Raw genomic sequence first — 25,354 nt, forward strand, 5'->3', positions numbered from 1 at the left:
GTTTTATCTATTTGATTACTTCTTGTAGGCTCATTTTGATGTTTTCCTAGGCAGTTCTTCCATGTAGGAATCTTACGTATAAAAAAACTTCTTTACCTCAGATGAGGAGAAATGTCTCCTCTTGCAGCCTCTGTACATCACATCTCAATAGTCAAGTCATCTCATGGCTTGTACAATCCACTCTACATGTGCAACAAAGAATACAATTCCCTACATAAGCAGCAATGCTTTATACTGTATGGCCTTCCCAAGGGGTCAATTTGACCTCAGGATTCTATTTTCCTATCATCCCATAACTGCTCAGCACTACTCGGACTTCCTCCCCATACCATACATCGTTAGCACTTGTAATGCAAACTTTGATGTGCAATTAATTGCAGTTTAAATCCTCTGTGGGTTTCAAGTATGTGACTGGAAGGTATTGATCAGATTTCTACATAATTGGAACTTGCGGAGTCTTGCAGCAAAAAGGGAAGCTTAATTTTCACTAAGCCAGTCCCTAGATCCATGTCATTAAATGGGAATGTATGTTCCTGGGGACTGGTTCTGTAATTCCTGAGCATGATGTGGCTGTCTGGGCCTCCAGCAGCTATCACTACTCTAATAATATAGTGTAACATCACTACACTTCACTGAAGTGCTGCTTTGTAAACACCGCATGCAATATTTATTCATTTCTTTATACTCTGGCCTCCTTGTTACCACTTCATAGGCTATTAATAAATGTATCAGTTCTCCTGACTTGTTTTCTCCCAGCTTGGTGTTTGCGTATGACCTCAGGCTGCACAACAGCACATGCTAATTTGAGCAAGACTCTCTGTGGCTTGCTTCCATTATAGAAGAGTTTACTAACTTTTGAACTTTTACTGGCTGCAGAAGCTATGTGGGTCAGTAAGAGAGAGTACAGGCAAAAGAAGCAACACAATCTCTTGTGCTGTGGCAGAAGACATGGTGCAGGAGGTGAGACCTTTTCATTATTCCAGGCAGAGTGGGTATGAAGGTAACCTTAAGCTGAGATTTAAACAATACAGATAAAAGCCCAGTTCTTGGAAGTAATAATTGGCCTGTACACTGGGTAGCTCTGAAGCTTTTCAAAGCACTTTTCATTAAATCATCCAAACCAGACACCCTATAATTTCTTAAAAAAAAACCAAACCCAAAACACAAAAGCAAAAACGACAATAATAAACCAAAACCCAAACAAGTAGACATTGAAGAAACACAAAACTTAAAAATCCAGATTTCATCCAAACTTAAAAAAAAAAAGCAAACAACCCAAACTAATTCTTGTGTGTGTGTAAAACATACTCTCACCCAAGAAAACAAATGCATGAACTGAGGCTCATTTAATCCAGGCCTACACACCATCCCCTTTTACTGGTCGTGACACAACCTATTTGAAATTTTAGTCAACATGATCTTAACTCAAGAATTTGGCTCATCTCCATTGAATCAAGCATTAAATTTAATTCTCAAAATAAACATTAAGAGGTAGGTGTAAAACACAATATATTATTTCTTCATAAAATGCGTACTTGAGCTGTGTACATTCTGGTCTAGGTAATTGTAGATGGTAAAAATTCGGTGGGTCTAAATCAAAAGGACAAATTGATGGAAGAAATACTTCTCTAGAGCTTATATATATAAATATATTGGCAACAAGTCTAATTCAGATAGTCTCTGTGCCACAAATAGCTGTAGGGAGGGAATTCATTATGTTGTTCAATCAGCATTTATAGGGTACATTCTCAGCTTTTTTGCCAGGTGATATTCATGTGTAGTTTACATGTGTTATTTCCAGCAAAATGGTTAGAATAAAAGTTTTAACTAGGAATCAAACACATTTTCTGCATGTGGTTCTACTCACCTTTCACTTCTAGTACGAGAGTAGGATCTACTGACTTACACAGTACTTTTATTATCAATATATTTTCAGAGCCCAACAGAGGTGTTTTAAACAATACAATTTAATCCAACAGAAGAAAGTCCTGTGGTAAACTGATTTGTTTATATCTCATTTCACAAGCTGTCATTAGCATTCTTTTTCTAAAATACATTTGGCCTAACCAGTAAAACCCTTTATAAATGTTTGGTGAGCAATAGGCACATTTCTTTAACACTTCAGTAAATGTTTCCTGCTTTCAGATTAAACCAATTGCTAGAATATTGCCACGCACTTTAGAAGTGCTGACTCAGAACTGCAGCCTGGAAAAGTCCCTGCACACCTCATTCCTACAATTCATTCAGACTCGACCAACCCTGCCATCTGCAGCCTGCACTTCAGAATATCATTTTGCCAAATACCTTAAAGTAGGGAATCATATCTTCCCAGGAGAAGCCAGGGATGAAACTGCAGTCAACCTCTTCCTGGGCTGCCTGCTTGATTTATCACCCTGAGCTGGGATTCTCCACTGAGAACATGTCAATGCAAATGGAGCTCAAAGATAACAGATACCAATAAGTGTATGACGTTTACATGCATTCTGTTCCTGAAAGCTCACAGATGTTTTGAGGCACATCTGGCTGTGACCATACCTGTATGCTAAGTCCTGATCATTAATGCAAAGGGGAGTTTGCCATTCACTGGAAAGCAGGAATTTGGCCAGAGCTGTGCTGAAACGAAAGTACCAGGAAGTATTATAACCATTCTCTAGAAGTCTGCTGAAGATATGGTTAAATACCACACTTTCTAGAGCCCACTGTACTGCAACTTCATTCCAAGTAGGTTTTGAACTCCTGTTCAAATATGCCTTTGGAAACCAAATGCCCTGTTCCATGTCTCAGGATAGCACTAGATACTCTATCTTGCCTAACTCCTCTACATTCATCTAAGAGTTAGATCACTCCTTATCGCGGTAGTAGTGGCAAAAGCACAGGTAGCTGGAAGATGAGGATTTCGAAGTGATAAACTAGAGACCTAACAATTTTCTCTCTGTTGCCCAAAACACAGCTCCTGAATCAAGCTGCAGAATGGAAGCTCCAGGCCAAAATGTTAAAGGAGCAAGAGACTGTCCTGCAGGCACAGGTGACGTAGGAGAGGTGATTGCATGGTGTGCCTTTGTTTCCCCGTTTTTAACCCATGAGACATGTTCCAGGTAAGGTATCCATACTACTTTCTATGTATTCCTTCTAGTCTCATTCTACATCCCATAGGCTATTGCAAAGGAAACAGGTTATTTTCAAGCCACCTGTAAGGTAATGCCCATACTGCAAATCATACTGTGGCATGTGGGTTTTTTAGTCTGGAGAAGAGAAGGCTTCAGGGAGACCTTATAGCAGCCTTCCGGTACCTGAAAGGGGCTTATAAGAAATGTGGAGAGGGGCTTTATACCAGGACCTGTAATGATAGGACAAGGGGTAATGGCTTTAAACTGAATGAGGGTAGATTTGAATTAGATCCAAGGAAGAAAATCTTTACTGTGAGGGTGGCGAGACACTAGCACAGGTTGCCCAGAGAAACTGTGGCTGCCCCATCCCTGGCAGTGTCCAAGGCCAGGTTGGATGTGGCTTCGCGCAACCTGGTCTAGTGGAAGGTGTCTCTGCCCATGGCAGGGGGGTTGGAACTGGGTGATCTTTAAGGTCCCTTGCAACCCAAACTATTCTATAATACTATGATTTATGAGTGTTTAAAGTACTCAACTACATAGCAATGTGCATGCCTTGGCTTGATTATTCACCATAACTACCCTTCAGGCAGGTTTCTAACCCAGCAAAGCACTGGAGCACATACATATCGTGAAACACATTTACCAAACTGGAGCTGATGTGCTCATGAGCTTTTCTGGACTGCGGTGTGAAGGCAACATTTTCATTAACTTCAGCAGGAATTCTGCCCACTAAGGGCTTATACAAAGGGGCCTCTAGGATTTCAGTGTTTAGCTGGAATTTGAAACATTCAACAAAGTAAAAATGCTTGCCAAAATACTAAGAGTCAGGCTGCAGTGAAAAGCAGTAAAAACAAGAAACAGGCAGTATCTACTACACTTTGAGAGCAATGCAATAATCTACCTTGAATGCAAGTGAGAACACTAGATTACATGTTTGACTTTGGACTTTCATATCAAAAAGAGACAGCATCAGTAGATTTTCCTAGGCTTACAGAAACAGCCATGTAGATTTTTCTTCTTTGACTTGTCTGCAAGAAAGGTCCCCTCCAGGAGAGCTTTGGGGAGTGGGGGGGTGTCAGCCCTTCAGCCCCTCTGCAGCTGTTCATCTTCCCAGCCATTAGGAAGCCCCCTCCAAGCCCTTGTTCACAGTTAATTGCATTGGTAAGTTGTTCCAGCTCTGCCCTTGTAAATGGTCTAATTCCTACTGGTTGAGCAGTCAAGAAAGGCTATCATTAAACTGATAACCTGGAAACACACTAAGATGGGTTTGGTCCTTTACATGTTTTTTCAAAGGCTGAGATAAGCTGGTAGCTCACCAAAGAACATCCCATAAACTGCTGCTGACACCAGTTTGGCAGGTTCTGCAATCAAACCTCAAAGGCCTCCAGCTGAGTATGTCCTGGCTGCAAACCTGCTCCCAATTTTCTCAGAGTGGTTTTAATTACACGTTTATGTTTAACCAGAAAGAGTTTATATGCAGGCAGACCTCTGTAGCCAGTTTAATGAAACTGAAGATATTGATAAAAACTAGAATATATGAAGCATACGTTTGAAACATTAAAGTTGGTTTTAGGAAAATCCAGTCAAACAAGTCTGCAAAGGCTTGATTGATAATATATGTGCCCCTTGCAGACTTGGGTACATGAAAATCAAGTGATTCACTTGCTGAAATGAAATATGCATTAGTTAGAGTTCAAGTGTGAGAGCTCTGTCACCTACACAGCAGCCTCCATTTGGAATTATTGGGAAGAATAACATTATTATTATTACTATTACTATTTCCAGTATAGTAGGCACCGAAGGGCCTCCCTCATGGACCAGGACTTGTTCTGCGAGTACAGAACAGAAATAGCGTAAAGAGCTCCTTGATGCAAACAGCACAAAACAACAAATAGATATGAACAGAGGAACAGTTCCATGGAAACTCTGAGAAGATATTGGTCAGTGAGATAAGGAGAAGACATAACACAAACCCCACCATCTGCTGTAGTGAGCGAGGTAGCACTCCATTTTAGAGGAGGTGATGAACACCCACTGCTTCCTTGAGCTGGAAGGAATCAGGGGACATCATTTTCACACCTGCCTGTCTCTGGGTGGCATAGAGTGCCTGAGGTGGCCAAATCTGGTCCTCCAAATGGTGGCAGAGATCCGGCACCAGCTGAGGGAATACACCCAAACCACGCTGGTGCTTCCCAGGACTCTTCACACCCTCCCCAGGCATGTTACTTAGGCAGACATTTTTAGCTTTGTGCTTTGAAACAAAGTGAGAAGATAAAAGTCAGCCAAGGCCTTTAGTTTTCAGCAGCGGTCATTGTGCAATCACTGGGCTACGGCAACTGAGAAGAACCCAACAGGGCCAAAGGGGTGTCCTCGCTATAGTACCCTCACAGCATGAGGGTGCTGAGATGTCCCTACTTCCCAAAGCCTTGCTCTCAGAAGTTCTCATCTGGCAGTAGCACTGCCTCTGCCTGCGCTGCCCACGTTGTCAGGGGCACTGGGTGGGTGGTGGGCAGCAGTGAGGGTGTCCTCGTCTCCCTAAGTGAGGAGCACAAGTGCATGCTCCTACTGAGAGACAGCTCTCACAGGCTGTTCCCAGCCACTGTAAAAACATTAATTTATTATTCAAATTCAAATTGCATAAGCTATTCTTGGTGCTATGGTATTGCCTAGGGCCCCAGCTGAGATCAGAGCTTGCCCTTTTCAAACCTAGAAGGTTTTCAATCTAATTAAACAATAGGCAAAACTTGGAAGGGAAAAGCAGAAACAGAGAACTGAGGTGAGGTTTTTTAAGACAATGGCTCAGGGCTAGAAGCCCGAGTTTGCTTGCTCCCACCCCTGCTCCCTTCCCTGGCTTTGGGGTGCTCAGGCATTTCTCCTTAGAGCCATGACATCTATTTCAAATGTCTCACTTGGTATCAGTGTCCCACTTACACTGTGGCACTCTGGCTACTAAAACAAATCCCTTGGAGTTTCTGTTTGTGCATATGTCACAGCTCTGGCTACAGCCTGGTATAAATACACTTTGTCAGCTAGCTCTGATCTTGGTATCACAGAGCTCTACACAGATTAACCTCCCATGCCTTCACCCAGCTCAGGGAAGACACTGCAGCCAGTGCCTTATTCACAGCCACCAAGACCCTGACTACCTAGTTTAAATTTAGCTCGGGCATATCCACAGTACATTGCAGTTATGGCAATGACAAGGGGCATCATAACAACTGGCCAGAATGAACATGAAACACAGTATAACCAGTTAAATGTTCTGATTTCAAAAGCAGAATTAAACCCACCCACTATTCACCGCATTTTCTAAATCTTCTTTTCCTCAGTAACTGCAGAGTAGCGCCAGGGGAGGGTGTGTGTTTGCTGGCACCACACAAAATGCAACCTCCTAGATGATCATTTATTCAGCTCCCTGCTGGTGTGGAGAGGGCAGCTAGCCTCCGGCCAGACACCTGAATACTGCAGGCTGCTCTTGAATCTCCCATCACTCTGCACCCACCCTGCCTCAGCCACTGCATGTTACACCGGTCACTCTTCTTCTAACGAGAGCTGTCAGGCTGGGCAGGCAAAATGTCCAGTCACCTAAACGCTTCTAGGGGTGCTCTGGCACCAGAAGGAGGCGGATGAAATGGAGCTGGTCTTCTTACAGAAAAACTGATCTCAGATCTTTGGAGCTTTTTTTTTAGATATAAAAATATGGACTACTGACAAAAGACAACCATAGATGAACTTTCACATGGCTACCCAGTATAAACCGATAGCAAAATATGGAGCCCTAATAGTCTTAAATGCTGATACATTGCAACAGATCTTTTGTCTGCTCTGCTTCATGAAGTGAAACTAGCAGAAGAGGCTGTTAGGGGGTTATTTTCTCTGCCTTTGCCGGCCTTGCCTGCAGCTGCAGTCCACACGCAGGCTGCAAAACAGAGCTGACAAGGTTCCCTCTCAGCTTGCTCAAGCCAGGGAGCAGGGACACAGCTGGAAGTAATCCAGTGCAGGTTCACAGTGGTGTGAAGCCAAGGGTGGGTTTTGCGTAGTGTTGGGGCTACCCCACGTGCCAGGTAACATAGGAAGGGAGCAGCAGTGCTCCTCTTCAACGGTGGAGTCCGGTGAAGCACATCAAGTGCTGCCTGCTGCAGCTCCTGGCCACAGCCTGAGCCACTGAGTGGAGACTGGAAAGATGGAAGAAAGGAAACTGTGGCTATGGTGTAGATACCTCTCCCACAGTTCACTTGGACATCAGAAGCAGCGTACACTGGGTAGCATCCCGCTCCCCCTCTAAAGCCTGCCAGAGCTTATGCCCACAGGTTAAATTTGAGTCTGGCAATGTCTGCATGGTTAAGCAAGGCTTAGAGCTCAGGCACAGCTCTGACCATGCTCGCTGTCACCTTGATTTAATCCCACTGCCTGGTTCTGCACAGCACCAGTGGTTGGACCAGCTCAGGTTAGTCCCTGCCCATGGAGATGGGCTCAGGTATCACATTATCATTTTCCATTCTGTAGGTAATCCTAGGAGTCCTTTCCTCTAGATGTCAACCACAATTCTACATAGAAAAGAAGCATGCAGGGCTTGTGAGAAAAGGCAGGGAGTGGAAACCTTTACACACGTTGATGCTGTCCTCTTGAAGTCTTCATAGTTACCAAGAGAAATGTTTTCAGAAGTCTCTGCTTCTAGGGTACTCTTTTCCTCCTGAGCACCCTGTATAGAGACACCATAGCTGCAACATTCAGGAGAATAGGGCATCCATAGTTTCCAGGTCTTTTTAAAATCACTGGCCTGCGTCTTTCTATTTTTCCTCAATTTACCTTTCCGAGACAGAGAATCATAATAGCTTGCAACCTTAAAAAGATGCAGAGAGCTTCAGTTCCCTGATGTTCGTGCTTCATGGTTTCCAAACAGAAGCTAATTTCCATGTCCAAACACAAAACTTCTTTTATTATCTTCCACCAAAGTAGAAGTTCACCATTCTGGAGACTGAAATTTTACTATGGGTTTTTTCCTCTGTTAATGCAGATCACTCTCTACTCTGAAAGGTTTGAAGAATTTCAAAAGACATTGACCAAAAGTAATGAAGTGTTTGCCACATTCAAACAGGAGATGGAGAAGGTGAGTAGCAGCTCATACCTGAACTCTGTGCTTAACACTTTCGTTTTAAATTTTGGTATTTCTCACTGCAATAATTTTATCTGAAATGGGACCATTTCTGCACATTTTGGAGAACAATCTCGTAAGCATCCAAATAAAATCTGGAGCACACTCAGCCACAACTGACAGCAGCTTACACTTCAGCACTATAAGCTGAACATTTCACTTTCCCTTTCAGATAAAACCAAAATTCCCTGGAAGAATAATCATTTTACCTACAAGTTAATGTGGTGGTTGGGTACAGACCCCCCAGAGATACCAAATGGGGAGTCTGGAGCTGCATTTGTGAGCCCATGTCTTCAGGAGTGCCCAGAGCCTCCTGGGTGACTGACACTGGTACAGAAAGGTTGGTACAGGCTACACATCTTCCTACTGGCACACACACAGGCAGAGCTGAAGCCCATCAACACCCTCCCACCATTAAGCCCAACTGACTGTTTCCTTGTGTTGGTGTACTTATTTCCTGTAATGAAAGGGAGTCAAAAAACAAACACACCCACATGATGTACCCGCTTTCAAATAAACGATGTTCTGCTCTGCCACTGGGGCCCAAATTCCTGGTGCCCCGATCCAGGCAACCACTAATGATTTTCACAGAGAGTTCAGCCTGCAGAAAACCAAATGGGAAGACGGTGCTATTTAGGTAGTGGTGTGTTTTGAAGGTAGTATAGAGGTGACTAATCCAGAGGCAGTGCTGGCTCAGAAGATACAAGCCCTTCTTTAACTTCCCAGTAATCTAACATTGTGGTCTGGTAAAGAGACAAACAGAATAATGCGACATTTTCTTTGCCTTTTGTTTTTGTGACAGTTTGTAATCTGGGATTTGGCTATACTTTTAACCACATAATCAGCTGGCCCTACTTTAGGACTATATAATGGAAGCTGAAAGTTATATGGCAGCTGCTTAAAACAAACCCCATCCTTTACCATAAATTATTACTTAGCACAGCCACTACAGCTGCTGGTAGCAGAGTTATGAGTACAGCCAAAGACCTGAATAAAAGGACTGCCCTGATTTAATCTTCGGCATGGAATTCCTATTGTGATTCAACTTTTCCTCCTGCTTCTGTAGATGACAAAGAAAATGAAGAAGTTGGAAAAGGATACTGCTACTTGGAAATCCAGGTTTGAGAACTGTAACAGAGCGTTACTGGACATGATTGAAGAGGTGAACAGTTTTTTTCTTCTCAGGATGCACTTCTTTCCCCACATAAAGCTTTAACTAGGAGATGAGGTGACCTGAAACTGCCAGGAATCAATGAAAATTTTGTTCCTGAATCTAAGGGTCTTTTTTTCAAGCTACCTTGGTAATTAGATATCTTTACAGAAAAAGACAACCCCAGCTGCTGGGGCTTTTAGATTGTACAGAGGCATTCATTACGTCCATGAGAATCTGAATTATGTAACTGTGAATTTTAAGTGCTCTAAAAATGTGTGATTGTTAATGCTCTCACATAGAAACAAATTGGCATTAGTTCACTTCATGCAACTTTCTTTCTGCATAAGAGCATCCACCCAGGGAATTAATGTGCTCTAGCTAATGAACTTCAAATTTACGCCTTTCATTATCTTCCTGTGTACGCAAAGTCTAGGAGCCAAAAGCAAGTACTGTGGCTCACCATAGTTTTAAACATGCTGTCACAGGGGCATTGCAGAGGAAATTCATAAGCATGTTGGAACTCATTCAAATAAGATAAGAGTCTGCTCGAAGTTTCACCCCAAACTTACACTGAACTTGGACCAGGTCTTTCTGATTAGCTTTGTAGCTCTGTGCTATTGCTATTTCTGGGTTTCTGTATCTCTTGTTTCCTCACTGACTGTAGAAACAAGAAAATGTTCCAGTTCAGACTGCTCTCACAAAACCCAGAAGCAAAATAAACAAAAAATATAATATAGCTTGTTTTCCCCAAAATTCACACCCACTGGAAGTCCAGATAGGCTTCTGGATCCTTACCTGTACAGACATCCACTATATTTTTCCACCTTCACAGATCAATTGGTACTCCTGCAAATATTTTTGAGTGAAATTGATCTGGATCTGTATGGAGAATGCTAATACACTTGCAGCAACATAGCTAAACCGAAGCTTTAGTAGAAAAGACCATAGTTATTGTAGAGCAGTTGGCAAAAGCCAGCTACCTGGCAGAGTCTTGCCTAGATCTCAAATTATTTCCTACCTTCCAGTTCCACCAATGAATTGCATGCACCCAAACTCAGTCCTCACCTTTGTCTGGTGTCTTTGACCACAGAAAGCCATGAGGACCAAGGAATATGAATGCTTCGTGCTGAAAATCCAGAGGCTAGAGAACCTTTGCCGGGCTCTGCAGGAAGAGAGGAATGAATTGTACAAAAAAATAAAGCAAGCACAGTTCCCTGAAGAAGTGAATGGAAATGGCATCTTAGAAGAAGAAGATGACGCCGATAGAAGCCCTTCCTCTTCTGAGCAGGCAAGCATTGAGCTGCGCACTAATGATGAGAGGATGCTGAAGGAGCTGGCTGAAGCCTTTAGGGTGTCCCACAAGGCAGAGGCGTCTGTCCCAAGCAACATCAGCAATCCAGAGACCAGTGATGCTCAGACATGTAATGCCATCCTGGTGCCAGAGCTCCCCTCTCCTCTCACCCCACAGTCAGAGGCTAGGAATTGCTGTGAGCAGCCCAGCACAAGCACACCAGCGCCCACTGAACACATGCCAGCACCCACTGGGAGCACACCAGCACCCACTGAAAATATGACAACACCCACTGAGAACGTGCCAAAGCCCACCAAAAGCATGCCCGCACTTCCAGAAAGGGTGCCAGAACCCACAGAAAGTGCACCAATACCCCCCACGAGTGTGCCAGTACCCACTGCGAACATGCCAAAACCCACTGAAAGCATGCCAGCAACCCATGAAAACCTGCCAACACCCGCACAAAACATGCCCCTTCCCCTTGGGAATATGCCAGGGCCCACAATAAGTCCACCAAAAGCTGCAGAATGTGTGGGCGACCCAGCAGAGCAGTCTGTCCGAGGTCAGTCCTCAGAGCAAACGGGGGACACAGACATGGAAGCAGTGGATTGAAGACACCGGTGTGTCCAGGCGTGTCTTCTACAAACCACAGCTCTACTTTGTCCTCTAAATCTATACCTTTTTTTTAAAGAAAAAAAAGTGGGTGTTAAAACACACTCACATATCTGTAAGCAAATGTAATGCTCTTCTCTTTGCTACCACTACCCAGTAATAATGGGTCTGCAAATTTTGCTGTCTTTCATCTGCTTGAAGCATAATATTTTCTTAATGACAGGAAAATACAATGAAATTACAGGATCTTTTTTTCCCAGGCATGATGAGTCATCTAATTCAGCAAAATAATTTTAAAGTGTTGAAGTTTCATGTTTCAGAAATCGTTGCTATTCACACACATATATTTAAAGACTCATAATTAATTATATCTATTTGTTACGATGTTGCATAAAAGATGGCCTACTTGGACACATAGTGATTTTAATAAATGAGGTGAAAGGAATCTGTAATTACAAAGTAAAATAGTGAAACCATCGATGTGGTCAGCCATATCCAAGCAAAGGTGCAATAACAAGAGCTGAATTTTTGTATGAGCAAACTGCTACTCAGCACTGTGGTCTGAACACCCACAAGCCCTTAGCCTTACCTTGAATCGCTGTTTTCTGCTTAGTGTTCTAAAAGAGGTTTTGTTTTCAATAGAACTGCAGGCGAGGGGAGAAGATCTTTTCTAGATTCCTCATAAAATGACTGAAAACAACAGCAACTTACAAATTGATGACAATTCCCAAGGTAGGGGTCGCAACCCTCTTTCTGCATCCAACAGAAACCTGCTAGTTTGTCAAACTGTTTGGGATAATGAGCCAAACAGAGGGGCTTATGGCTGTTTCCAGCTCACAAATGAGGTCGGAAGTTCAGAAGCTGGTTGCCAGATCCAGCTTCTAGATGGGGAACAGAAAGCTGAGTGGAGCTACACTAGAAGGTATCAGGATGTACTCCAGGAGATGCCCCTAAGATCATGCTTCTGGATGGTGACATCTCTCCCAGCCGCAGCCACATGAACCTCGTCACAACAACTTCCTCCTGGTCCTGCTGCATGTACTGGTGCCCCAAGGAGAAGGGTGAGAACACTCACCTGTCACCCTGTTCACTGTTCCACTTGTGTAGAACACAAGTAAATAGCCCAGAAGCAAAAACAAAAGGTACCAGGAAAGCAAGAATCCCTCTCACAGACACGTTCAGGAACTGGCTATATTCTCATCCCCTCTCTTGTCTAGCTAGCTCTTCCTGTCTGCCTGCCAACGTATCAATCATAATGTAGCCACCTTGTCAGAAACTGGTTGATTCTGGCACCAAGAACAAAGATGAAAACAAAAGAGGATAAGAGAGGGTACCTACCCAGAGAGCTGTATGGTCTCAAGCAAGGACAGTAAGAAGGCTTTTTGGAAGTTTAAAAAAATCCTGTTGGCACATTTCTTCTCATCTCCTTCCCCCGGATTCAGTCTAGGCCTTCTGGAATCTGAGCTGAATAATTTAGGAATTTGAAAAGAGTGTTTAAACAAGATGTCCAGAGGCTGGAAAGGGGAATGTTACAATCAAACAAACCTATGTTTATAGACATATACCAAGAAGTGCCAGAACACAGAGCAACTCATTCAAGCTGGAATTGAAATACAGGTGAACCAAGAGAAAAGATGCCATCTTTGGCAGACCATAGGAGGCTGCGGTCAGAGACCTTTCAGCACACCGTCCTCGAAAAGGGCGGTTTGAATCTCTGCTTACTGCCAACGTGGCCCGCGCCCTGGTTAAGTATGTCTATGTCTGTGTCTGCACTGCTTGGCCCAGCCTTTTTGAGAGCTAACTGTTGGAGTATACAGAGTGTGATTTGCAACGGTTTGTTTTGATATCGCCTTACAAGCAGCTATTATGGCTACAGTTTTCAAATATGGATGCCTTATGTTAGATACCAACACTGAGAGGATTTATTTCATGTCTTTAATCACCTGAAAGTAGATAATTCAAGTCTTAGTTACCTTAAACTCCTTTTAGAAGCAGTGGAGAAGAATAGGCATCTTTCAAGGACAAGTCATCTCACAGTAAAACTGGCATCCAAGACAAGAAATTATTTTCTCTCTGAAGATGCTTTTTCTCTTTGCTGGTTCTAGAGCCAGCTTAAGACAACTAGTTTAAATTTAAAATGTCTATTATTAGGTGTCTAAATTAGGCAAGATGAATCCCATCAAATGTTCATATTCAAAGCCCTCAGTGAATGGTCATCTCTGAAAACCAAGCCAGTTAAGTGCTTATGAAAATGTTAACATGTAACAAATCCTTATCCTAAGATAAAAAGTTATACTCACCTGATATACTTTTTAAAGCTTCCACTGACTTAAGTCTATAGAAATATAGTTTCCATTACAAGTTTTGTTTGTTGCTAGGGTGACTTTTAAAACTAATACAATTTATATATACCTGTTAATGTTTTTTTTCTTTTCTTAGTCTTGTTTGATTCCGTTGCCATTCTATTAATTACCTGCATGAAGCCAACTTCTTTTTCTTCCTTTTTCTTTTAGTTGTTGAGGTTTTCTTACACGTTCAAATGTTCAATTACATAATAATAATGATCGACATGGCCTTGCAACTTTGACTCGCTTCCATTTTGCACAATCATTATGGTCGCATCTTTAATTATGTAATTGTTGCCTCATTCCTTCCAACCTCAGCAAGCAGAGAGACAAGGATCCTACAGATAAAAACTTCCTACATAGTCATGATTGATCCTTACAGCATCATCCCTCATGAATAATTACACAGCCTTCTGGGAAAATCACTCCCACTCTATTCCGCCTTCCTCATTTTCGCCCTTTTAATCCTTGCATCTAAAACACTCACATACTTGCAATTCCTATTACTTTGTGAGTTTCTACCCACATACCTATTGCTTCTCTTCATCTATACCAGGTACCAACTGCATTTTTCCTCAGCAGTTTTCTCCTTTTTCTCAGTGCATACATGCAACACTGAAAGCACAGGAGGATGACCCTCCCAGCTTTTAGTCCTAGGATTTGGCCTCACATGTTTGCAAGAAATGGGCGAAAGCATTTCAGGGAAAATAATGGCTGATCGCAGGATAGATAGAGCATTTAGAGTCAAACTATGGGGAGGTTTATGCGTAATCTCATGGCCTGTAGAGCTATGGGAGGCTGGAGAGGCCTCAGTAGAGGTGGAAAAATCTACAAAATTTAACCATGCACTTCTTTGTCATCCATTGCATCAGACTGGCAGTTCAAACCACCAACATCATCACAGATTTCTGTGTGTTAACTTTTCTCTTTCTGTTTCAACATTAACTGCTGACATCCTCTTGCTGTCTTCTGGTACTGATACCCAATACAAAACTGCCTCTGTATGGTAGCAATGTCCTTGTGAAAAGCCTTTGAGACTGCAGTCTGCACATCAGCTCTGCTGCACTTTCCTCAGGTATCTCTGCACACAGACACAGAAACCCACCACACTTCTGCGATCATTCAGAGGCAGTAAGCAGCAGTGAGACATGCATCTTCCCTAGTGATCATCCTTATCATCATTCCTCTACTGATACGGCCAGCCTGGTGTGTGCTGTGGTTGCCTCCTTCAGTCTTGCTTTTATTTCACACACTTATTCCCACACAAGGCATAGATTTCAGGGTGAGGAAAGGTGGAGATATGGTAGCTATATCCTCCTTACTAAAACCATCCTTTGCTGCACTACTTCTGAACCAGCAACAACCTATATTTGCAAAAGTTTCAAGGGAAGAACAAAAATATTTTCCCTTTCTACATGCCTGACCTTCGTCACCTCAAAAATTTATCAGCTGCCCTGCTAAACATGTAAAACACTGCATTCTTCAATAACCCACAGTTTTCCCAAATGTGAGGGGATTTTCATGATGACAGCTAAAATTATATCCATGATGCTAACATGACCCTCTCACCTAATTTCTGATCCCTGTGGCAGACCACAGTAATGATAAATATTGTTGATGAGAGATTAGTAAGAAACAGCTGATCTGTTTCAACTTAACTTTTCCCACAAAACTGAACAGAAGTAGACGCAGGCATAGAATATACAATCCAGATGACAGAACTGCAGCACTAATGCAAATGACCAAACATGAAGGTCATGCCAAAATACAGTGCAACTATCATCCTAGGCTTCACTATTAATGTCATCTTTAAATTCACTTTGTCAATGAGACTGCAATCAACCACATATGCAGTCATATTTGGATTCACACCGTCACTCTCTCTTTGCAAAGAACACGATTGCACTCATCAGTATTGAATTTAGACTTTCTTTTTATTTAATTAGGAAACAGCAGCAGGACTTGTTCCTCTCCTGGGCCCACACACTACCCCTGCATTGCCATTCATACTGATTTTCCCCTGTGACCTTTACTGATCCAAGGGCAAGCATGAGGAATGAAGAAAACCCTGCCCTCAAGTCAGCCTGCCCAGCAATGACGCACGTGCCAGCTGAATGAGGGAGTTGGAAGGACAGGGAAGGGCAGACATGGAGAAAGGGTGTTTGCTGTGCTGGAGGGCTTCCCTTCCCCTGAATTTTTTGTGCTCAGTCAGTGCTCAAACCCCAGGGAAACCCAGAAATGTCAACATCCATAGTCCCCACTGGCTCACAGCTTCACGTGGCTGACAGCTCCGGTCACCCTGCAGCCCCGGCAGCTCATCACACTTGACCCAACACAGCAAGTCAAGTGGTAATTGCTTGTGGGCCGCAGGTGGCTGAAGAAACCATGGACCAGTTCCCTCACGCACGCATGGTGGAGGTTCTTACGTTTCAATCCTGACCTTGGAAGAGGGGTGGCAAAGAAAGATGCTAGGGCATATCCCAATTGTGAGTAATTTTCTACATAAGAAAAGTAGCTTCCACACTCCTTCCACATACCATTTGGAGATGGTCTGAAAGAAAGAGCATATGAAGAGCCCATATGAAGAGGTAATGGTTCAGAAATGTATATGGACCAGGGTCTAAAGGGACTGCTCTTTGCCCCTATTCAAGGGAGCCACATAATGCAAACGTGCCCTGACAGAGCAACTGAAATCATGCATATAGGCTAGTCCTAGATTTACTCGGAGGATGCTATGAAGGGATGTACATATACCCATTCATGTTGCCTAGTGAGGCATGTGCTCTGTGTCTCATAAGGAACAGATGTCCCATAAGGAGGTAATCACCACATCATCCTCCCTCTCTGTCACAGCTGCTTGCAGCCCTGACTGGAAGACTGTGAAAAGCTTTACCTTTCCTTGTATTTGGATCCTATCTTTTTTTATTATTATTATTATTTCATCACGTATCTCTGATTTGAAGTTGCTTTCTCTGTTTATCCCATTGAAAATATTTTTACACTTACAAAAAGGGAGAGGCTTAAGTGCAAGTCTGTCTCTGACAAAGTTAGTATGCTTCAGCTTTGAGTTGCAGATTAAATACTTGCAACCCAGCCTGAGAGAAAGGCAGCCTCAGCAAAACGCTCTACACTCAGCACTAGAGAGGGTTCTGAAGCTGTGCTAAAACGTTGCGCCTTGTGGCCATGAGCTATGAGAAAAAGGAGAGATGAAGAAAATACCTCACGTTCACTGAGTAAGTAAATGAGTTATGTGTTAGTAGAATATTCTTTTTTTCAGGGGAAAAAGAGGGAGGTGGGTGGGAGGATATTAAGGGAGCCCTCTTATTTGCATGAATCATTTTACACACTGATTATCAACATACACCACAGAGGGTGCCTTCATAGGATCCCAAAATGCCATTCAAGCTACTAATGTTAAGGAATGACTTTTGTTTTCATTTCAGGCTGAGGGCCACCTGCTTTAGGTTGTAACACAACAGCAATATACTGCAGAAATACAGAGAGTTAGGGCAGAGGCTTTCACTAGGTATAAACCTTCAGAGCAGAATCCAACCACAAACTGATCTGGTAATAGAAAAAAAAACTATTCAAGGACTAGTTCATTCCCTATTTGCTTATTTTTTTGTACCTCGCCCTGATAATTCTGGCACTGCCATCAGCAGAAAGTAAAGGTCCAGCTGTTTGCAGCAGTAAATCAGAGTAGCTCCTTTGGAGCCAGCTGAGCTCCACACATTGATTGTCCAATGAGAATCCATCCAAGGGGCTGAATTACCAGGCCATTAGCAAGTCCTCTGCTCCTACTAAGTGAACATGAAGTAGATACAATACTTCAGGGGCCCTGAGAGAGACAGAATGGAATTACACAAATAGAATTTGGCCAACACCTTGCATTTAATGAAGCTACTTTTAGGAGAAGTGCCAAAAAAACAATCTTTACTGACCACATATGACCAAGTCTCTGCTTTGCAGCTCATCCAAACTCCAAGTGCTGCAGTGCTCCAGCTCACGTCCTCTCCTCAGAAAGGATGAAAGGCTGAGCACCACCTCTTCACATCATAGGATATGAAGAGTTCTTCCCTGAGAGGATTGGGATTGTTCAGCCTGGAGAAGAGGAGGCTCCGAGCAGACATTCTAGCAGCCTTCCAGTACCCAAAGCGAGCCTACAAGAAAGCTGGAGAGGGACTTTTTACAAGGGCATGTAGTGATAGGATGAGGGGGAATGACTTTAAACTGAAAGAGAGTAGATTTAGATTAGACATTAGGAAGAAATTCTTCACTATGAGAGTGGTGAGACACTGGCACAGGTTGCCCAGAGAAGTTGTGGTTGCCCCATCCCTGGCAGTGTTCAAGGCCAGGTTGGACACAGGGGCTTGGAGCAACCTGCTCTAGTGGAAGGTGTCCCTGCCCGTGGCAGAAGCGTTGGAACTGGATGAGCTTTAAGGTCGCTTCCAACCCAAACCATTCTATGATTCTATGATTTCTTCACCCACTTCCTGCAGTTCTTCACTCTTTCTCACACTTCTCCCACCCAGTGACAGGTCTAAACCTATTCTACTTGCTGCAGCTTGCTGGGTAGTTCTTGTTAAAAATAAATAGAACAAAATATGATTAGATTCAGATTTCATTTCACACTAGATCTAGGTCAGGGCTCACAACACCTGCTGCTGCAACAGCTCCCTGTCTCCACAGCAGGGGCGGTCCTGCTCTCTGCAGACCCTCCTCTGCATCATACGGCACTTATCAGGCTCTCTGATGAACTGATCTAACTCACCAGCCCAACAGAAAAGTAATCCAGCTAAGGAAAAAAGGATTGTTTTCTAGCATGTGAGTGCGCTGATGGATAAAGTAGCAATAGTCCCTGTGGCAACAGCAAGCCACCAGATCAGCTCAGGTGTACCAAACTCCTGCTCACTTACTACTTAATCACAGTGCTACCTGAAGTGTGATCTTCCTATTGCCATAGCCACAGACAGAACACAGGACCAGATGGAGAACTGTTGTGAGGAGAAGGGTATTTGTTATTTCTTTAAGGAGTCCTCCTTCCCCCATTTCTGCTGGGTATCACAGCCTCCTCTCCTGTTTGGGTGCTGTCATCCCTCGACCAAGCTGTGGGCTGGTTTGGAGTTTAACCTGGCAGAAAACTATATTGCAAAAGAAAAAAAACCCTATATTATTGCTGGCATGGCTCCCGAAACTGGCTTAGTACAGGATTTGGGTGTTAGTGCTCCACTCAGTATGGAAGCTGAGAGGAGTCAAGGGCTTTTGAGCATCCATATGCCCTGCACATCAATAACACTCAGGCCAGTTTGCTCCTCTGGCGTATCACTCTTATTTCATGTTGTTGTCTCACAGGTGGGGTCATTACCCAGTGCGCAAAACACCAATATACACACAGAGTCAAGGTACTTTATTCTCAGCTGTTTTGCAAAATAGGCTATAGGTGACTCACTGTACCTCAACATCACTTTCACTTTGCAAAGCTGGGCAGTGTTCTAGGCCAAAAAAAGCTACCTTGAATGGCAGGCTGTGGCAGCATCTGCCTTTGCAGCCCAGAGGGAAAAGGTGTGCTATAAGACACTGTGGACCCCTTAAAGTAAGGGTTATGGTCTAGGCACCAGGGGGTTGGAGAGATCTCTGAGGTCCCATCACCACATGCCAGCTCAGTGTGGCAAGCGATGGACACAGGGCTGGGAGAGCTGGCTTGTGCAACTTGGGTACACAGACCATGCCAAACCTCGCCCAGATAAGGAGCTTGTCAAGGTCCATCCTAGCTTTATCATTCCATGATTTGCCAGGTGTCAGCAACATTAATTTGGGTATTGTGATGCTCAATCCCCTTTCAATCTGTCTCTTTGTTGAGGTTCATCAGTTTTCTGGAATTTCTGTTCTCTCAGTTTAGGTCCTGGTGCCCTACAGCTCACGTCAGAAAGCTTCAGCCTACAAACTGCCGGCTAGCTCAGTTTCTAACTCAGAAAAACAAAGTGCCAAGCTGAATGCCTCCGGTGTCACAGCAATCAAACACAGAAAAAAACCTGCAGCAAGTCCCAGGTCTCCCCAGTCAAGTTGTGCTAGTCACTATGTTACTCAGCTACCCCTTCCCGGCTGATTCCACCAGTTTTCACAGAATCAAAAATAACATGCTGGCGCTAGCAATAACATGACTGACAGCTTCTTCCCCTGTTCAAGGCATCGCTCCCACCCGCACACTGCACCCGCTGCCCTCGCCAGCGTGCTGCTGCACGGCTGCACTTGAACTGGGTCGCTCAAATGGTTCAGGTTAAAAATACCCTCCCACCACCACCACCAGGAAGAGCTAATTTTAACTCATCACTGCAGTGATCCAGTTGGGGATTTTTTGTGACAGTATCTCATGAAACTGTGACCTGAATTCTGGTCACAGTAACTGGAAATTGAACTTCACCCATTCTTTGCTTGTAAAGGAATCCACACATCTTGGTGTTAACTCTGGAGCGTAATGCTATTCTCAGAGCAAAGTTAATGATAGCCTTTCCGTTGACTGTTTTAGGAGAAGCCTCCTGGACCGAAAACAGAATTTGAAAAGTTGTATTTTAAATCTCGGTGTGACCCTCTACACAAAAGACAGGGAAGACACAGTACCACACAATAATGACCAGCTCAAGTGTTTGGAACTGTGCATTACGTCTTCTGTTCACAAAGAGAATGAATGCTCTCACGCTTCCATGTGGACATCCTGGGTTTTCACACACGAGAACAGGTCATGTGCCAGCAGCAAGGTTATTGCTCAGGCTTCAAGGATCATTTCTCTGCTCCCAGTCATTCTGGTAGATCCTAATTGGCAAATTCCCTCAGCAATATAAATGTACTGAGTTTCTTTCTTTGCTGATTGCACTAGAAAATGTTATTAAATCAATGTCTATAGACCCCAACATCACAGAACACAAAAGACTCATCTTTCTGTTACACCAGAGGCTGAATGTAATGTGAAGAAAATGAGGCACTTGTTTCAAAGAAAGGCAAAAAACTGTAGTCTGTGCCATTTTTATTAGAAGCAGGCTTTTTCTATGGGTTGATAATGCAGGGTTACCTCCTGAAATTTAGGGTCACATCTGAATTACATCAACTGGAGACAGCTGTGGTTTTAAGTTTGTGCTTCTAGAGCATTGCTAGGCTGCCTGACCATTGCACAAAACCACACTTTTGACTGGTGCTATTCTGTATAGTTAGAAAGTTTAAGAAAAGTCTTGACAACAGAAATAGCAGCTTGACATAGGGTCAGCTATGATCACGATCTGCCACCATATCTCACTCAGCATTAGTCCTCTGCACCTGCCTTGGTCAACTCCTTCCTCTTCACCTATCATTTTCTGCATCATTAAATACACCCACAATACAGAGATTAAAATAACTGCAATTTACAAACTTGGTACACAACAGCCTCATATGTTCAGCCAGCTCCCCAGAAAGGAGATTGAACTTCTCCTTCTATAAAAGATCAAATTTACTTTGTGTGTGCAGAACAGTGGCTGCCATTAACCCACCCAGCTTTCTGCATCTTGTTTATTGTTATTATCTATTTCTATGTCTCTATTATACACATACCAGTAGGGGTTCTTGACAGAACAGAGTGTCCTCCACAGCTACCAGTGAATTAACATATACCATACTAATAATTTAATTATATATTAATGTAACATGTCGTGTAGTGTAGCATGTTCTATTATAACTGTGAAGTACACAGATCTACAGAGCTGTAGTAAGGCATTTTGATGGTGTAAGCTTTGTAACACCATAGCTGCAGGGACACCCTGCAACAAAGCTGCTCTGCTTGGTGCCCTTCTCCCCCCAGGGAGAGGGGCTGGGATCCTTGCTGCATCTTGGAGAATCCCATAGGCACTGGTAGATAACAGAGGGAGATATACAATGTGAAGACCAGGTTGTGTACATGAAACCCCCTGCAATTTTTGCATTATAATCCCTGCTCTTGGGACCCTGTGTCCCAGACAAATGAATGATCTTTCTGCTTCATTTTTCCACATGTAAAATTTGGGTGGTGAACATGGTTGTGAGTTACTTTGAGTGCAAGCAACATTTACGTCTCAGTAAGATTAACAGCTTTCATCTAATTTAAAATGTCATAAAAAATTATAATCATAGAATACTTTATGTTGGTGGGACCTCTAGAGGCCACCTCCCCTTCCTAAGGGAAGCAGGGCCCATTTTGAAGTTAGCTCATGTTGCTCAGGTCCTGTCACTTTTGAATATTTCCAAGGGTAGAGATTGCGCATCTCTGGGTACTTGTTCCCATGTTTGATTACATTCATAGGGAAATTTTTTTCCTTCTAGCAGAGGCCCTTAGTGGCATGGTTTAGTGGGGGACTTGGCAGTCCTGGGGTAACGGTTGGACTTGCTGATCTTAAAGGTCTTTTCCAACCGAGTTGTTTCTGTGATTCTACGATTCTACGAAAGTTTAAAGCATGTTGTTGAGGGCATTGGACAAATGCCTCTTAAGCACTGACAGTTTTGGGGCATCAACCACCTCTCTAGGAAGCCCGTTCCAGTGTTTGACCACTCTCTCAGTGAAGAAAAGCTTCCTGGTGCCCAGTCTAAATCTCCTCTGGTGCAGCTTTGAACCTGTCTGAAATATCTTCTCCTGTGCCGGTGCAGCGTGCACCTATGGCAGTCAGAGGGAGTGACAGTACTATAGAGGAAAGTCGGGCTTATTTTGAGGTCGTCACTGCCACACTGCAGGTTTTCGAAAGTGCAATACAGATGTTTCTGGGTCTTGTTCATGCCCGTCCATTTTCACATTGATGCAGTTAAACCAGTGCAAGTTCTTGCATTCATGTTTATTGCGTCCTGACATCTGTCAAAGCCGTCAGAGGAAAATGCGAGTTTCACAGTTACACAGTATTTTTTTCTGAAGATTATACACACCCACTTCAAAATCTGGCCCCTTTTCTCTGGCTGGGCTCACAAAACTACATTTCCACTAATCAGCAGCTGAGCACAGGGCGGGAGAGAGGATTCAGTAATAAGCTGGCCTGGGAGGTCCAGCTGCTTCAGGGGTAGGTGTATGCTTGCACAGAGGTGGCAGCAAAGTGGCGAAGGGACAACAGGGCAGCCAGGCTCTCAGCCCGGGAGCAGAGCAGCGCTGGGCCCTGCAGTGCTCCTCTCCTGCCAGCACATTTTCATCAGAGAAGGTCAGACACAAAGCATGCCAAAATCCACACAAATAACAAACCTCCAGCGAGGCTGTGACAACACTGCCATCCCCGCGGAGGAGAGGGCCAGTGCTCAGACATGATCCTCAGCAAAAGCTGAGTGCAACCCACAGACTCCCCTCTCAAGGTGTTCCTGCATTGGGCTGTGCCCAGTGCTACTCATATTAAATCCTACCAGCTCTGGTGACAGTAACAAGAGACGCCAAAGGAAGCCTTTTGTACTTGACAACAGTTTCTCCCAGGCCAAATTCTGTTTTCAAGTAAAACTAAACTAGCCATCGAACACCTTGTTTGAAGGTATCCCCATCTTCACCAAAATGCTAATTCCACCTTTCCCCTGTCTGTTGTGTCAGCACATTCCTCTCTCCCACCATGCTCTGCTCTATACTCTGCAGATGGGAAGTGAGATCTTTATTCTCCCATCATCTCTTTCACGCCTTCAGCCAAATGTCCTCATCTTACTAAGTCAGATTTCTGATTCTTTTCTTCCTGTGAAAAGGATTTAGAGGGTAATTCCTCATTAATCAGAATATTATAATTCTTATTAAGCTTTTTTTGTTAATGAGAGATCTGCCAAACACATGACTAGACTAATTTATGCAGCGCTTGTTCTCAGCCATACCTGTACTCTGAATTTCTGATGTCCAGCAATTATCCAAAGCACTAGTACAAATCTTCTTAGGGCATAAACAGGCACACCACCATTTCCACAGACTTCAGGAGACAGAGGACAGCTACACTGCCAAAATCCTGGCTTGGCTTCCCTGCTCTCTTGAAGCTACTCTTTTCTCATTTATTCGTGCCACAGACAGGCAGCTCCTGAAAGCTACTTCTACTAGGATCTTCCCCAAGAGCAGAAAGATGGCTGGTGATCCTGCTCCATCCACTGTGCAGCTGCTTCACCTCATAGGCATGATGCCTCCCACTAAGCAGTCGCATCACAGTGGTAACAGTATGTCCCCAGCATTCTTCCAGCACACGAGTAATGAAGCAAGGACCCTCATGATACACCTATGTGGTGCAGGGAACTTGAGCAAACTCACGATGCTTGATGTTCCCCTGAGCAACAGGTATTATGCCATTGACATGCAGCAGCAGGGGCAGTTAAGTGACATTCTTTTTCCCCTTCTTTTTCCATGCAAACCTTTAAGACAAATAATAGTCCTCAGAAGCGGGTTACACGCATATTATGGATGAGGGAGGCAGAAAATAGAGGCAAAATAATTCAGCTCAGTCATACCCACAGCAGCCCTCTCCAGGGCTGGCTTCAGACTCTCCACATTGCATCTCTTACCTGCAAAGCACTGAGGTGCAGGGCCAGCTTGGTGGGTCTGGAAGGAGCCAGGTCCCTATCCCCCTGACTGTGACCATCCCTTCAGCCCTAGCATGGGTATCAGGGAAGAGGTGAAGAAGCGGAACAGGGACTTCCAGCCAGAACTACGGGAAGTTAAATTCAGCAAGGTACAAGCACTGCCAATTTTTAAGTGAGGCCTGCTTACAAAAACACCAGGAAAAACTGACACAAAACTTCTGACAGGAAATGCCCCTTACTCTGCACTTAACTTGTACTCCAACCAGCCTGGCTGCCATACGGCCTTCAGGGGTGAATTACAGCTCGCAGGGTATTTTGCTACCAACCATTCAGTTCCCATGTTCTCCACGGCTGTACACCAAGGTCTGTAGCCTGCTCCCTTTCCCTCATTGGCTCAGCCATCCAACCTAGAGCTGACTGCACCGAATGGAAACACTACCCAATAGCAAGGTAAGACTCCCATGCAGTTCAATATACTCTTTGGCAGAAAAATGAGATTAAAAAGCAGGCTAAATTCAATTACTATTTGTGTAACTGGAGTATCCTGGTTACAGAACTTGTAACCATAGCAGCCATTTAAACAAAGCTTTAAAGAAAACATTCCCTCATTATTAAAATGTTGATCCTCAATTCTTATTCAGTTTCTTGATCTTCCTCTCATCTCTGATCTCAGAGCACATCTGAGATCTCCAAGTCTTACAGAAGACATAGGAAAGGAAGAGCTCTTCTCAGAACCACTGAGTAACCTCAACTAATACTTGTGCCAATAGAATGATGCTTCCTAAACACACAAATATGAAAGGATCAGTTTGTCATGTGGGGATTTAGAGGTTTGCGAACATTATACAAATAATCGGCTAGCAGGGATGTTTCTTGGAACAAGCCCCAGGCAATTAAACTGAGTCTACTATTAATCACATGCCAAACACAAGGTATTACTTAGGTTGGAGCCACACTCATTTAAAAGCTCAGGCACTGAAAAAAAGTCAGAAGTATTCAGCAATTGGCAATTTAGTTTATTACTTAAGTCTCCTCAATTTTATGGCTGGATTACCTTCTATCTCCAAAGAATCCATTCCACAGTTACGACTCTTGTATTAGTAAGAGTCATGCAGGCATCACACAAAGGCAGCATTGATTTGTTATTCTGCAACTCTATCTGGATAACCAGATTTT

General features: G+C 43.6%; 1 protein-coding gene across 1 annotated transcript in view; it reads left to right on the plus strand.

The window, feature by feature from the left end:
• TXLNB (taxilin beta) overlaps positions 1-11,318 on the plus strand; it is a 28,030-nt gene extending 16,712 nt beyond the window's left edge. The window contains exons 6-9 of the mRNA XM_030489629.1: positions 2,951-3,025; positions 8,125-8,217; positions 9,329-9,424; positions 10,506-11,318. Of these exons, the coding sequence (XP_030345489.1) occupies positions 2,951-3,025; positions 8,125-8,217; positions 9,329-9,424; positions 10,506-11,318 (1,077 nt within the window). The remainder of the gene's footprint in view (positions 1-2,950; positions 3,026-8,124; positions 8,218-9,328; positions 9,425-10,505) is intronic.
• Positions 11,319-25,354: the final 14,036 nt, after the last annotated feature.

The sequence above is a fragment of the Strigops habroptila genome, chromosome 6 (genome assembly GCF_004027225.2).
Source record: "Strigops habroptila isolate Jane chromosome 6, bStrHab1.2.pri, whole genome shotgun sequence".
In the NCBI taxonomy this organism is placed as follows: domain Eukaryota; kingdom Metazoa; phylum Chordata; class Aves; order Psittaciformes; family Psittacidae; genus Strigops; species Strigops habroptila.